The sequence below is a fragment of the Panthera onca genome, chromosome C2 (assembly GCF_046562875.1).
Source record: "Panthera onca isolate mPanOnc1 chromosome C2, mPanOnc1 haplotype 2, whole genome shotgun sequence".
Lineage (NCBI taxonomy): Eukaryota > Metazoa > Chordata > Mammalia > Carnivora > Felidae > Panthera > Panthera onca.
This window is the reverse complement of record NC_138347.1, coordinates 136354631-136370807: the sequence shown is the minus strand read 5'-3', so window position 1 is coordinate 136370807 and position 16177 is coordinate 136354631. Positions and strand designations below refer to the sequence as shown.

General features: G+C 37.5%; 1 protein-coding gene across 1 annotated transcript in view; it reads right to left on the bottom strand.

Annotated features, from left to right (window-relative positions):
• Positions 1-16177, bottom strand: part of KCNH8 (potassium voltage-gated channel subfamily H member 8) — a 356732-nt gene that overhangs the window by 142408 nt on the left and 198147 nt on the right. The window contains exons 4-5 of the mRNA XM_060638579.3: positions 8071-8198; positions 2541-2781 (exon numbers count right to left, since the gene is read on the bottom strand). Coding sequence (XP_060494562.1) covers positions 2541-2781; positions 8071-8198 — 369 coding nt within the window. The remainder of the gene's footprint in view (positions 1-2540; positions 2782-8070; positions 8199-16177) is intronic.

The following is a 16177-nucleotide window of genomic DNA, read 5'->3' as shown; positions in this document are numbered from 1 at the left end:
CTCCCCAAAATTCTTTTTAAACTACTTTTTAACAGTTCTGACCAGGGTGATTATAAGATGCCAATTTAATAGCACTTATCTACAAACAAAAAATAAACATGTTTAAAAATACATATAGAATTGTCACAGATACCAATTTAATAACTATTAAATGATACAAATACTGCCTTATCAGTACTGTGAAAGTACAGTATTATAGGCAATGCACGCTTTTATTCCTACTGTTTTGATTTATTTCTCAGTGATCATTTTCACATCACCTTTGTGAAATATTTCATACAATAAAGGCTCGGGGAAACATACTTGGAGAAATTTTCAACTACTTTTCCAAATCTGTTATAATAAATTATAGACACATTTAAACTCATTTAAAAGAAGAAAAAGCAGGAAGACGGCAACAGTAAAGCACAGTAAAGTTTTTACTGCTTATAAAAATAAGTCAGTCAAGAAGGGATTCCAGGCTGGCAACATTCTAAAACTGTTAGCAGGCCAAAATCTCAAATTGTAATCTTTGTAGAAGGTGAACTGCGTAGAGTGAATTTTTATTTCTTTATCATTCTGCTGGTAAGAGAGGGGTATTGCCTACCCAGAGGAACATCTTACTGCCTGGAGCACAGCAGAAATGTGAGTCACAAAAAACACAGCAGACTTAGGGGCAATGGTCAGAGGGCAAGCCAGACTCCATTGGTTTAGTAGAAGAAAGAAGCCTTTAAAAAAAACAACCAACCAATTCAATCCCCCAAAATTGTACAAAATATCTTTCTTACAGGTGTCAGTTCTGAGTATAAACACATCACCATCTGCCAGTGAGCATATAGTACCAGAAGTGGCTTCCAAGCCCTTGGAATTTCAAATATCCTAGAACAAGGAATAGTGGAACGTTCAAGATATAACCGTGTCCCTATGGCAGAGTTGTAAATAATAATAACATTAATAATAATGATATGAAATGTTTGTTAAGTAGATACTCAGAGGTAATAGGCATTTGAGTACTCAAGTTCTTGAGAACTTTGAATGGGGTCATAGGGAGTTTTTTTAGAGTGCTAATTAACACACGTGTTATGGGCAGGTAGGAGAAGACAGGGAAGTTTGGGAAAGTAAAAGGATATAAAACCACCGTGGATTGGCAACTGGACACACCCAATTTGTTTGCAAGCTGGAATGTTGTTATTTTCCATTTAACAGTGAGTTTTACATCCCTTTAGGTTACACCTTTCTAATGAGGAATGGTTTACGTTAAAAAAAAAAAAAATTAAAGGTATGTTTTCTTGACTTTGTAGTCTTGCCAAACTACCTACGTAGACAACATTGCCATCTAGTGGCCTAAACATAGCCACCACTTTTAGGTTGGGAGCAGGGGTCCTGACATAGCTTTGAGGGGGTGCTCATCAGATGCAATGTTAATAGTGGTACCCAAGCCACACCAAGAGCATATAAACTCATCCAGAGAAAACATACTAACGGTTAGAGAACCCACTCTGGCCCCAAAACTTTACCAGCTAGCTCCACAGAGAAAAGGACCACCACCATTGAAATAAGTGTTTGATCTGCCTCATTTATTTTCTTCCTTTGAACTTTTAAGATCCATTTCTCATCCTTTGTTCACCTACCTGCTTGAAAATATTTTCCAAACATTCTTTCATCTTTATAAAAAGGATATTGCCCTATATCACCACGACCACATAAAGAATCAAGTATCAGGTTGCCAATGATGGTCAAGAACTCTAGAGGGATGAATGAAAGGGACAAGGGACATTTCTGTACTATCTTTGCAACTTCCTGTGAATCTAAAAACAGGAAAAAAAACACAACAAAACACCTCTGCAGGGGGTCAGTCTAAGCCTTTAATGGAAATATAGAATTTGTCTTAGAAAGTACAAGAAAGAGCTAGGCTTAGGTCTAAACTGATTAAGATTTAAGGGACAGGGAAACAGGAAGAGGCTTACAAGAGTGGGGTAGAGACAGCTTCAACTGAGGTTGCCAATATTCTGCAGATAAATATTCTTAGCAAGCATCCCTTGGGGACTTTTTTTAAGTTAAAATCAGATACTCCCTGCTTCTCCCAATTGACTGGAAGGCTTATATAATCCTTTGCTTCCACAACCAGGCCACCTACGGCAACAACCACCAACATGCCAAAAAGGCATGAAAAGGTATGGAGAACCATGCCCAGGACTGGATCATTATCAGATAACCATTGATGGGTTCTTGCCAAGCCCCATCTTTGACCCTGCACAATTAAGATCAGGATGGATATGAGAGTACCAACAAAATAGCCATTAAGTCTTTGTTAGCCCATATTTGATGAAACAAGGATAGAAACACAAGAAATTGGTTTAGATCTGTTTGACTAAAAGAACGGTGGGAAAGCTGGAAGAGGCAATTTTCAGAAATCCAAATATGTGCTTCTCCAAAATTTGCATCAAAGTCTTAGTCATGCCCATGCAAATGGATCTTAGTTCAAATTCATGTCAGAAAAATCTGGAACACACTTACTTCCTCTATGCAAATCTCCTAGGAAAGCAGCCGTTGGGTCTTACCTATGATAAAAAGAATCTCCACTGCAATGTCACTGACTGTTGTGCTCCGCGTCGTGGACAGATCATCGTTGCCAATAAAGCAAACGTTGTAAGGTACAGTCACGGCAACATAAAACGTCGCCAATAGAATAAGCCAGTCCCAGCCAGCTTTAAAAGTGCTAAAATGCAAAAGTATGAATTTGGACTTTTTTGCATCAGAAACTTTATACTCCGGAAACGCTGGTTTATCTACAAAAACATTCTGTGGATAAAGACAAAAAGGAGAGAAGGGAGACACAACATTAGAAGCAAGGATCACACAGCCTTAAACACACTTCTGTGAGGAGCATGATTCATACACACAATGCCAATGTCTCTTACAAGTGACTTTTGGGAGGTGGTGATGCAAAAAGTAGAGATGTACACACTAAAACTGAGCGGAGGTCTTTGTTATGAGTAACAGGAATGTGCAGAATTTAGTCATGAATGTTAAGCGAGTAATCCAGATTTTGTTCACGAAGAACAAAAAGATCATTACCTAAAACGTCACCTACAAACATTCACAGTTGCAAGTATAATCTTATATACATTGGAAACACAAACATACATTTGTATTCCTATTGTCATGGAGACATTCCACATACTTACAGCTTTGAGACAATGGTCATTATCCAAAGGATATGTTTGACCTGAAATTCTTCTAATAAAACCAAAGCTACCATTATTTTCCCAGAGAGGATAGAAATATACGATCATCATTCTATGGTTAACGCGACTTACATTTCTTCCAAAATATAACCAGGTGGTGCTAACTACATGCATTTTGCATTGTGGTTTTTGGTGAAGTTTCAAGTTGGGAACCTGCATCTCACACCCTTGACTGGCATGGATTCATCATGACACTAGCTAGCCCTTGGTAAGACGGCAAAGTGAGAAACAGTTACTTAAGAGTCATTCAGGTCATAGGAGGAGAAAGGCAGTGTTCGCTGTGCAGCTGATTAAATGCAGGAGAACTGCTGGAGTTCTATAACTGCAAAAGCACGTCACTTTGAAAGCAGTCCAAAGTGATGAACAATTCTTACTGTTAGGAGACAAAAGGAGGCCCAACAATAGCGTGTGTGGAAATTTGACAAGCCTACGGCCAGGTACTTGCAGACCTTGCTTTGACCTCAATTAATGAGAAACACAAGATCGGTAATGGAAACTTAAATTTGAAAGTTAAGTTGAATGAAGTGAACAGTTAAAAGTTTTAGAATACATGTTACTTGCAGGTCATGGTGTGTTTTCTTGTTTCAGCCAATGGGGAAAGAACAAGTTGATGGGGTAGTTCAGGAATTCCTGAAATACTAGAGGATTCAAGAAAGGTCAGAGCCATCAGGAATATGTAGCTCTTTAGTGGCGAGTGTGAGTGACCAAATATTTTTGCTGCCTTAATATTAATGCGCCCCCTATCTTATATCTCTCCTTGGTAGGCATTCCCACCCAACACAGGCTTCTACTTCCTATTACTATTCTCACTCAGCTCACACAGGCACCTCATAATGCCAGGATTTCATGGTAACGGACTGCTATACCGCTTCTACATGGTCCTTTGACGCCCATCTGCCATTACATCTATGCCCATTACATCTACGTTCCATTCAGTTCCCTGGTATTTGACCTGTAATGACGCCCATTACATCTACGTTCCATTCAGTTCCCTGGTATTTGACCTGCCTCCTTCACCTCATTCTCTGGTTTCTAGAAACAAGTTTAAGGGTGGGCTTTGGCATAAAACTGGGAAAAGGAGAGTGACGTATACCTGCTGGGCTTCTTATTAAGGTGTAGGCAAGTGCATAGGAGAAGGGAGAGTTAGGGTTGGTAAGTATTAACTACGTGAAGGTTGATAAGTACTTCTGTTTATAGAAGGACATGATGGATTCCCATATAATTTTTTTTTCAAATATAAAACAGTAACAGAGAAGCCATGGGGGAAGACCTCAATTTCTATCTGAGGAAGTCTTTTGCTACCGTATTACAGAGACTAAAATTTTAACTTGTTTGAAGTTGAGGCCAGCTCTAGGAGTGAGGGTTGGGAAAACTCAGGAAGTATTTTCTTTGGATTACGCTGATTACATGAAGCATTAGTGAGGCCGATACAAAAAGTCAGCTATGTATTACTTACTTTCACAAGTCAGAAAATAAATGACACTATTTCATCTTTATAGGTTATTTAAAACACATTTCTTAAGATTATTTTGAAAGATTAAAAATTCATTACATCTCAGATTAGGCTTAAATTGTGAAGGGTTTGTCTTTTTTTTTTTTTTTTTTAAACTCAGATCCCACAAACATCGTGACACAGTCAACTGAGTGAAAAAAAATAGAGGCTCTTGTCCTCCCACCACCAGATTTGTAAACTTTTATCAAAAACCTTTTGAGGGGCACCTGGGTGGCTCAGCGGGTTGAGCGTCTGACTTCGGCTCAGGTCATGATCTCACGGTTTGTGAGTTCCAGCCCCGCGTCAGGCTCTGTGCTGATGGCTCAGAGCCTGGAGCCTGCTTCGGATTCTGTGTCTCCCTCTCTCTCTGCTCCTCCCCCTACTCACGCTCTGTCTCTCTCTCTCCTTCAAAAATAAATTTAAAAAAATATTAAAAAAAAAAACCTTTTGAGTGGAAGAAAATGTCTTACAATTGGAAAGTATGTTTTTAGCAAGTATGAGGAAGAGAGACTTCTTATTTATAACCCTGACACACCCCGAGTTTGCCTAAGGAAAAATGCAACCAACTATTCTCAATTTCAGTTCTATGTTATTTATTAATTTTGAAGCATGTTCTTTAGTATCAATGGTGTTTTTTTGCTGTTTAACCTCTACCCTATGAATTATTGAAACACAATGGCTAATGGCTAAAACCTAACTAAAGTAACTGCTCCCTAAACCATTCCTGTCACCTTTCTTTGAAACTAACTTTTGAATGATAGGAAAATGTTTCTGTAGTCGCTGCACCAAGTCCCAGGTTGTCACACGCCTTCAAGGACCATTGTTACCGAGCCGGTAATATTTGGGCATTTAAAAGACTTTGCTTTCAAGTTCCCAGGATTCTCATCTGATCTTTACATTTCTTTGCGCTGGAAACAGTTGCATCATCAATTGTCATTTAAATGAGTAACAAATCAAAACAAAAGCAGAAATTAAGTCCCTTTTCCGAGATGTACCAGGCAGTTAGAGCCAGGAATGAAAGGTGTTACATCCTGATTCACAAACTTTGCTTAATGGCCTGATGAGTTCATTTGCCTAGGGTTGAATCATACATTCCTATTCCACAGAACTGTATCACAGAGCCGCAGGGCAGGGGGCAAAGGCATAGGGCTTTGAGTCAGAAGATTCACAGCAGGGTCCCATATCCTGCTTCTACTTTTGAGATCTCGAATAAGTTCTTTTGCATCATAAAAATGGAACTAATAACAATCATACCTAGTATTGGCTTGCTGTAAAAATCAAATAATATGATGTCAGTAACAGGAATTTGTAAATAGCAAAGTTATAAAAATACTGAGAATTTGTGTGTGTGTGTGTGAATTATAACCAGAATTCCCCCCAATGGATTGTTCAGCTGATAAACTATCCAGATCATTTTTTCCTCTTCTTCCTTCTCTCTTCCTACTGTCTTTTAGCCATTCTACTCTGTCCTCCTTGAAAAGAGATGGTGAACCGGGCCGGTCCTGATTCTACACGTTAGAAGTAAGATACTACCTGTATTGCTGAAGTCGCTGTGTTGATTAGACATCCTTAATTACTAGGTATTATTTTAATGCTCCCCCTCATGTTTGTATTTCTTAAATGATTGGCAATTTAGCAAATTAGCGAAGCAGTGAGAATTATGATTTTTTAAATCCGATTTTTAAGTACTGTTCTGTACTTTGTTGGATCTAAAGGGAAAAACAGGATGTTCAGCAAACACATTTTGAAGCTTAGTTATACTTGCTGTGTTTAAATGATTTTCAACTAAAGGCTACATGACAGTATCTCTGGCTAGTATTTGTTTAGGTGCTTTGTTGGTTGATGTGCATACAATCAAGCCCAGATGTGGCTACCTTTGTTTCTTCCTAGAACTTGTTTACTGTCACTAAGGCTGGCTTGGTAACTGAAGGCGAATGTAAATAGGAACCAGTGGAAGGATCCATAGATCAAGTGGTGTGCACCCTTTCAAGTCTATCCCTGGACTCTCTGGAAATCAATGACATCGGGGCACAGGGATCCCCAGAAAATCTTTATACTAAGTCAGGCCAAAATAAACAGCGTGTGACTCTTAATGGTGATGCCTGGCAGATCATCACCAGCATGGGTGGTGGTCCTAGAGCACAGATGGACCAAAGCAGTTTGTTGTGGTGTCCAGAGAGAAATCACACTGAAGCAGGACTCGGTTTGCAGCACTTTCTTGTCAGATCTCCCACTCCCCTTAGCTCAGGCATCTTTCTTTGTTCACTACAGAGAAACGGATACTTTATATATCAGATGCATGACTATTTTGCCAACACATGTGTATTAGGGAGTCTGGAGGTTTCTATGGAAAAAGTAAGATGCCAAAGAATTCCCGGTGTCCGTAACTCCCAGACCTTCTGGATCTTAGGTCGATTCTAAGACAGCTCTGCTTGTTTGATGTAATTTTTCTAATGCCATTGGTAAGTTAGACCCTAAGTATTTGTACCTGCTACCCAGAGTCCCATCATCCCTCCACCCAAAGATTTATGTTCTGAAGAATCCACAATGCAAATTAATGATATTACCATCATTTGCAAAATTACCTTTGAATATCCGTAACTAAACAGACATAGTTCTGGGTTTCTCAGTGAAATCTCTCAGTGCTAAGAATCAGTTATGAAATCAGTGTGAAATCCTGGAACTCATGTAAAACTCTGCACAGGATCATCTTTTTAAGGCACAGTTCTTTGTTGCGGCTTTTGACAGGTAAGCAGCACCAGGTTTCAGAAAGTAGCCCTTCTGTCATTTACTAAGAGCGCAACTTTCGACAAAACTGTATGATATAAAGCATAGAATTTCAAATCCAATGTTCCACTGTGTGAAATTTCCAACTCTGTTTTGTAGAAGATGTAAATTTTTAAATGGAGTAATGACTTTGACTTGCTCATGGTCCTTCTGGATAAAAGCATTAAGTGAAATTAGATAAAGTGCAGAAGAAATGGAACTAAAATTAAATCAGAGAAATTTTAACCAACAAACTATGAATGTGTAATAGGACTTGATGCATCATCTTGTTCATAAAATGTAACCAGTATGTCCCCATTCGTAGCGTCCCTAGTACCGTATTGTACCGGCCACGGTAATATTCTAATCTCTATGCTGTGATAACACTGTGATTAAGCACTTTTATAACAGAAATGCTTCACGACTGCTGACCTTTCCTAGTTTATTCTTCATAGGAAAGCACAAGCCAAAGTGCAAAAAAATCTAGGAAAGCCAATAAATGAGTAATTGCAGCCTTTCTTTGGTGAATCAAATATCGCACCAGGGGAAACTCTAGCATTCAGAATGTACACACATACCACCTACATTATTTATTTTCAGTTTGTTCTTTTCTCTTCTTTGCAGGTGCCCAGAGATGTGATAAAGGACCGCTCGACTCCGTCTCCGGGCTGAGTCAAAGTGGGTCCCTGCCCTGGATCTTCCTTTGGCTTTGTCTGGGGGAAAATAAAACTCATTAAACACCAACGAAAGCATCATTTCATCCCAAGAAAGTCAGGTTTTGACAGTTCCCTTTCAAGACACACAGTACATGTTTCTCAACACTTAAAATTATCTGCTGGCTCCTAATGACAGTTAATTTCGGTCCTTTACAATTTATATATTTTTGTCATCATATTAACTGCATTAATTTTTGAATTACAGCAAAACATACAAGAGCACTGAGAAAATTTCAAACAGTTCGGAAAAACATTAAGCCAAAAATAAAAAAAACTTACTCCTATTTTCCTGCTGTTCTACATTCATATCCTTAATTCTGCTCCCAATGTTTTTTCTTGACATTTTTCCAGAAAAATATCTACTATATGTCCTATATCCACATTTATACTTATTTTACTTTGCATAAATGGAAGTTTACAATAAAAACGGTTTACAAATTCTTTTTTCACATCAAAGTAACTTGCAAATCATTCTAGATGTGCACATTATAGTTCTCTCACATTCTTTTTAATAGCTAAGAGCATGCCATATTAAGGATACAGCTAGATTTATTTATATTACTATTTCCCTATCATGCACACTTAGGTTTAGTCAGGATTTTTTAAAAAATCTGTGTAGATAATCCTGCAATTAAATTCCTAAACACATAGGGCCTTGCGCTGGCGTGCCAGGATATTTTGTAGATAAATTACTAGGTGTGGGTATGTACATTTTAAATATTGATATACATATTCCAAATTTCATTCTAGTAATTTAGGCTCCCAGCAAAAGTGAATGGACGTGCCTGCTTCACCCGACACACATCAAAATTATGAAATCTATCAGTTGGTATCAAAATGCCAAGTGGAAATACAATGCTAACTACCAAAGGGACCAGATTAGAGATTTATGACAGTTAATAAGCCAAGTTCCTTCTCAGTGAAGAAATCTAATCAATAGCTGTGATTTTCTAAATAGAGCAACATCAATTTTACAGTCGTAAAAACGGGGCCCTCAAAGGGAAATATAAACAAAACAAAACAAAACAAAAAGCCTATCTGTCTTGATCTTGGCTCTGAAAGGAAGAAAAGTTTTCCTTGAAAAGTTTTAGTCACAGTTTAATCCTTGTGCAGGATTGGGGTTGAAAATCATTCTACTTATGAGATCTAAAATCTCCCAAGCAAAGAAATGAATTTAAAATGTCCCTGGGTTATTGGCTCCTGAATGACACACACACACACACACACACACACACACACACACACAAATAGAATAGGGAGCAACTTATTTAAAAAAAAAAAAAAAAAATATATATATATATATATATATATATATGGGGACTCCTGGATAGCTCAGTAGGTTGAGTGTCCAACTCTTGGTTTCGTCTCAGTTTATGATCTCACAGTCCGTGAGATCAAGCCCCATATTGGGCTCTGTACCGCCTGCTTGGGATTCTCTCTTTCCCTTTTTTCTCTGCCTGCCTCCTGCTCGTGCTCTCTCACTCTCTCTCTCAAAATAAATGGATAAACATTAAAAAATATATACATAGAATTCATGATAGTAATATTTGTAATGTTCACATATACACAAATACATAAATAGATGCATATATATGTAATATAGACATGTGTTTGTGCATATAACTAAAATATACCAAATGTCCATAAACAAAATAATGTATGAACAAACTGTGGCAGAGGTATGACACAGGATATACAAATTCTATTAATGGACATATGTGGGAATAAATGCGAAATGACTGAAATAGTGCCTACCTGTTACCATAGAAATGTCTCAAAAACATAATAATGAGTACAAAAGGAAGAAATACAAAATAGACAACATGGCAATATTTTCATAATATTCATATACATGCAAAACTAAATAACATATATTTAGGGGAATGTATGTGCTGTACTAAACTACACATAATCAACACACATACATGTGCATTGGAGTTGCACCCAGGAACCAAATTTACATATATCTTATATATTTAATATATATCAATATATAACATAATAATATATAACATATATTTAATAGACCTATTAAATATATGTTATATATTTATCATATAATAGACCATATATTAAATATATAATATATTATATATTATTGTGGGTATATAATATATAGATTATATATTAATATATTATTAATTAATTATATATTGTTTAATACATACATTAAATATATTAAATATTATATATAATATATTCTATATTAAGCATTCTATATATTAAATATTATATGTAATACACTATATTTAATATATATTAATATATGCATTAAATATAAATAACCACAATATATATTATATAATATAAATAAACATATTTATATATATAGTATTTTTTAATAAAAAATATTTCACAACAACAAAAGAACAAGACTAAAGTGGTAAAGCTGTGTTACCTGACCCAATGCTCTGGAGAGGTGGTTGGCTCGGGAGGGTGGGGACATCAATTGCTTAAGAAAAGTGACTTAGGGTTAAAATCTGAAAGAGGACTAGTTGTTAATAAGACAAGATGAGGGGTAGCAGAGGGAGGAACATTTCCGACAGAGAAAATAAAAGGTGTGAGGGCCTTGGGCACAAAAGAGCTCAGCATCTCTGAAAAACTGAAAGAAGTCCAGGAGAGTCAGGATACAGAGGACAGGAGGAAAAGAAGTAAAAGGGGAGGCAGGCAGAACAGACGGATCGCCCATCACCCAGGGCCTCTGAGGCCACAGTAGAATTTTGGTTTTTACTCCAAATGCAATGGTAAAAGTATCAATCAGGGAATAGCTTAGGCATGAATAAGAAAATGGTACTCTCTCTTTCTGTGTGTGTGTGTGTGTGTGTGTGTGTGTGTGTGTTTCTGTCTCACTGTCTTTTCCTTTCCTGGAACACAGCGCAAGATGGCAATGAAAAGTGGTGGAACAGCTCTACTATCCTTTATAAGTGGCCTCCATGTCTGAGTCCAAGGAGCTCTCCTGGGGGAGGAGGAAAAGGAGGGCATAAAGCATCCTGTCAGGAGCCAGAGGTCACTCACATCACTTTTACTCATACAACATTAGCCACACGTGGCTACAAAGAGGCTAGAAAATATAGCCACTAGCCGAGCAGCCTTGTCCCCTGTTGAATCTCCACTGTAAGTTGGAGAGGGTTCTATTACTAATGGATGAGTTCCGGGGGATAATTAACAGTTCAGGCACATGAAACCATAGCAAAGTTTTAAGCATTCAAATGACATCAGAAAATTTGAGTTTTCAAAACAGCACATTAACTTGCAGTGTGGAAACTGATAGAAAGCATCCACAGAGGTCATTAGGAATCACTCAGGTAGCCATTTTAGTAGGTCACCTGAAACAGGTGGTAGCAGTAGAGGTAGGACAAAGCTGACACTTGAAATATTTAGAAAAGTTGCATGGCTTCGTCACTTGATGGATTATGAAATTACCTTGTAATAGAGTTCAATGTGGCAGAAGAAAATCTAGGCCCTCCAAAATGTAGTAGGCCAACCGTGAGGCTAAAAAGAGTTTGAAAAAGAGAAATACAAAAAGGAGGGAAAGGATAATTGTGGTGTCAGAGAATCTGAGGGAAAAGAATGTTCCAAGGGAGAGAGAGGGGCCAGAGGGTCTTCACATCTCACTTTGAGTGATTGTCCTTAGGTGGAAGAGACATCCCATTCCTCTTTTATCAGGAGGCAAGGAGGACATTGATTGTATACACATGGAGGGGAACATTAGGTTTGAAGACTGGAAGATGAAGTAGCTCCTGTCTGAGAGGTCCTTCCTTCCTTCCCCCCCCTCCCTCCCTTAACCCCTCCCTCCCTCTCTTCCTTCTTTCCTTCCTTTCTTCCTTCCTTCCTTCCTTCCTTCCTATCTCATTGACTTTGGAGGTGAAGTCAAATGTTAACAATGATGGGTAATTAGTAGGAGCTGGTAGTTTGAAGACAAGAAGGAATGAAATATTTGTTGTAGGGGATGGGCTGTCAAGACCAGCAGGGAAAGTGATAGATTTCTTGGGGAATTTGACTGCCCCATTTGAGGCTGCTAAAAATAAATTTGGAGGGATTCCCGTTCTCCCTACTGTAGGTATTATACCAGCAGTTCGTAGCCACTTGTGTTCAGGCCAAAGAAAAGGTATTGTTGGTTCTCATTTTGAGTTTGCAGCTTTGTCAGATGGATATAGAGAAAATTTGGAGGTACAAGAGAGTTTAAGGGTATATGCACAAGGGACTTTAAAATGATGAACCATGAAAGCCAAGGTAGAAGGAAAATGAAAATGGTCGTGAACCAACAAAAGGAAGAAGATGAAGATTTCACTGACCTGGAAGTGATCATCAGTTCAAAAAAGTCAATGAGTAATATGTGAGGGGACGAGGTGCTATGTCCATAAGCAGCACGATTAAAGAAGCAATTCCAGTTTTTGAGCAATATCGAGTGAGGATCATTTCCAGGAAGAAAATTAAAAGTTATGCTTATACTCCAGTGAGTTAGGACTTCTCAACAAAACACTGTGTATTCAAATATTGCCTTAGCTCCTCTCATGTTCTAGGCATCAGGCTAGGAATGCTGTCTTGGTTCTCATAAAGCATCAGTTTTTGCATTTACTGCAAAGCAAATGAAAGGTCACTGAAATCTTGTAACTTGACAAATTTCAAAATGGGCAGAGGGTGGACGGATATTTGAATCCTTAATGATCTTACTTGAAATCTTGTGTGCTTTCCACCTCACCATGGATCATGGTTAACTAAGCAGTAGCCTCTGATTACATGTTTGCACTTATCCGTGTTATCCTGTTGAGTCAAAATAGATCTATCTCCTACATAACCATTATTTTCTCTGCTTTTCTCCTACCATTTCACTCTTTTCCTTGCATCAAAAGCGACATACACTGGAAAACACACATCCCCCGTTCTCAGTTTTGAGCTCCATTTCTTTCCCACTTCCCTTCACATCCCCTCTTTTACATTGTAAAATACTTTTACAATATATTTGTTTATATTAGAGCATAAATGTGTTCTCCTGTTCTGACAGCTCAGAGCCTGGAGCCTGCTTCAGATTCTGTGTCTCCCTCTCTCTCTGCCCCTCCCCCACTCCTGCTCTGTCTCGCACTTTCTCAAAATTAAATAAACATAAAAAAAAAAGAAATTAGTAAATGAACTTTTGGAAATGAATGAATGTTGTTTTAAAAAATAAACAATACTACCAAGAATATTTAATGTCTAAACCTAATGGATGTGACTGAAGATGGATCCTAGGAAAATTAACACTTAAAGTGCATGTGTTCTAAAAGTTATCATATATAAATTTCCAGTACATAAAACAAAATAGATATTTAAAAAGTAAAATATGTAGAGGTTTTCTTCAAGCCACAAAATATAATTATTTACAAAGAGAAAGCCAAATAAAGTAAACTAGAATAATATAGAAATGAAAGTAGAAATAAATGAAATAGAAAAGAAAAAGGGCTCTTGGGTGGCTCAGTCAGTTAAGTGTCCGACTCTTGGTTTCAGCTCAGGTCATGATCTCATGATTTGTAAGTTCGAGCCCCGCATCAAGCTCTGATTTCCCTCTCCCTCTCTCTCTGCCCCTCCCTTGCTTGATCTCTCTGAAAAATAAATAAACATTAAAAAATTTAAAAAAAACAAAGTCAAAAATATATGATCAATAAAACCAAAGGAAGATAAAAGAATTAAGCTTCTGGCAACTGTATGCAGAGGGAAAAAAAAAACAGAGACAATACAAATAATATTAACAATTTTTAAAAGTGCAAGAATTTAGAAGAGTTTAAAAATTGTAACATTACTTTGTGCAAAATGTTATCAGCATAGTCTTCTAGATTAAACAAATACTTTGAAGGAAGGGTAGCAAAATCACCACAATGGGCTCCCAAAATAATAATCACCTTGGATAGACCAGTAACTTTGGAAGGAAGTTGACAAAGAGACCCTCTAACCCAGACTGCTTGTCACTCTCCACTAATGCTTAATTCAGACAGTTTTAAAGGTCAGCATTATTAAACTTTAAAGGAAAAAATAATTCTTTTAAAGCTCTGGAAAACAAAAAAGCCTGCAAACTTCTGAATTTAATCTACAAGTCTGGAAAACTCTGACCCCAATACTAGATAATACAAAAACATAAGTATAAATAAGTATAAGTTTGAATATAAATCCAAAGATCCTAAAAAGAACATTAGTAAACTGAATACAGAAGTGTATTAAAAGAAAATGAACCATGCTTATGTGGCATTTATACAACCATGGGTCCAACTTGGGGATCTTTATTCAGCAGCTTTATAAAAAAGAAAAGGCATAGTATCATCTCAATAAATATACATTTCTAAAAACATAACAAATATTCTCATTATTTTAAGAAAAACTTTATAATAAGCATGCAGCAGGAAGAATCTTCTTTAACTTGATAGAGAATCTGTCAGTAACCAAGGGAAACCTCATATTTAATGGAATGACAGAAGTTTCACTTGGAAAATACAGAAAAAAATTAAAAATATGCCTGTTTGTTTTCATTATCAAGGGTTTTCTGCATTTTCTTCCAAATTTTTATTGTGTTTATTTTTTACAAACTCAATTGCAATTATATAGTACATGCACTTTTTTCCTTGAATATTAAAAACTAGTATATGTACATTTTATAAAATTTAGAAATGTAAAACAGCATGAAGCAGGAAATGTATGTCTTTCATAAGATCTTCTTCCAGAAATAATTTAAATTTTGGCAATTTTATTCTTTGATTCTGTTCTAGGCTTTTTTTTTATTTTAATATTACTGAACTCATATTACATAAACCAATCTCAAACATAATTAACACAAGAATAATCATAGATCCTAGAAATGAAGAGAGCTGAGGGGAAAATATCTTGTCAGTGGACACAGGCTGGATTTTTAGCTTTCTTGACCCAATTAAGGAAAAAAAAAAGTGTTTAACTCAGTTCGTTAAATATGAATGTTACAATCTGATGGTTACTGGAGGCGCATGGGTTAATTAGGTAATGGGGATTAAGGAATGCACTTGTGATGAGCACAGGGTGATTTATCATTACACATTACACATTACACATAATGGAAGTGTTACATTACTATATTGTACACCTGAAACCAATATAACACTGAATGTTAACTAGGTGGAATTAAAATTAAAAACTTAATGTAAAATATGTAAAAATATGAACTTTAAATATACCTGTAATCATTTTTATTTTTAGTTTTTAAAAAAATGTTTATTTATTTATTTGGAGAGAGACAGTGTGAGCGGCAGGGGGCAAAGAGTGAGAATCCCAAGCAGACTCTGTGCTGTCAGCACAGGGCCCGACGCGGGGCTCAAGCTCAGGAACCGTGACCTCACGACCTGAGCTGAAATCAAGAGTCAGACACATAACCTGAGCCATCCAGGCGCCCCTAAAATCATTTTTAAAAGATTTGCAATGCAAATGGTTACTGGCCACTAATTCAGCCTTGCTTCTGTGATGGGAAATGAGAAAGAGATGCTGCTAACAGAGTTGTCCTGAATGCAGCAAGCGCTACCCTGCCCAGAGGCCCCCTCAAAACTAAAAGACGGACCTGCGGCTGCTGGGAGTGCCTGCCCAGAGGCCTCACCTCAGTCCTCAGACCACTCGGGAGATGCTCCCAGCCGTAGAAAGTGACCTTGACCCAACTGACCCTCTTTCCCACAGGAGCTTGCATTCAATGACCGGTCAATATGGGACTGAAATGGGAGGTCCCCCCTCGCCCAACTCAAAGGCCACTGTTATCAGCCGGTGGTGAACTTGGGAGTCTACACAATACCTTGTTGCAGCTGCCCTGCTGGCCAACTCCCCCCCTCTGCTCTGCCCTCCCTTCTCTTCCTTTACTCAAGCACTGTTCCTAAGAGGACTCCCTGGTAAAAATCCTGCACTGTCCTTCTCAGGGCTGCTGCCTAGAGATCCCGACCTACATCGGCAGTGTTACCACTTGACCACTGGTCACGGAGGCAGGATAAACACAATTA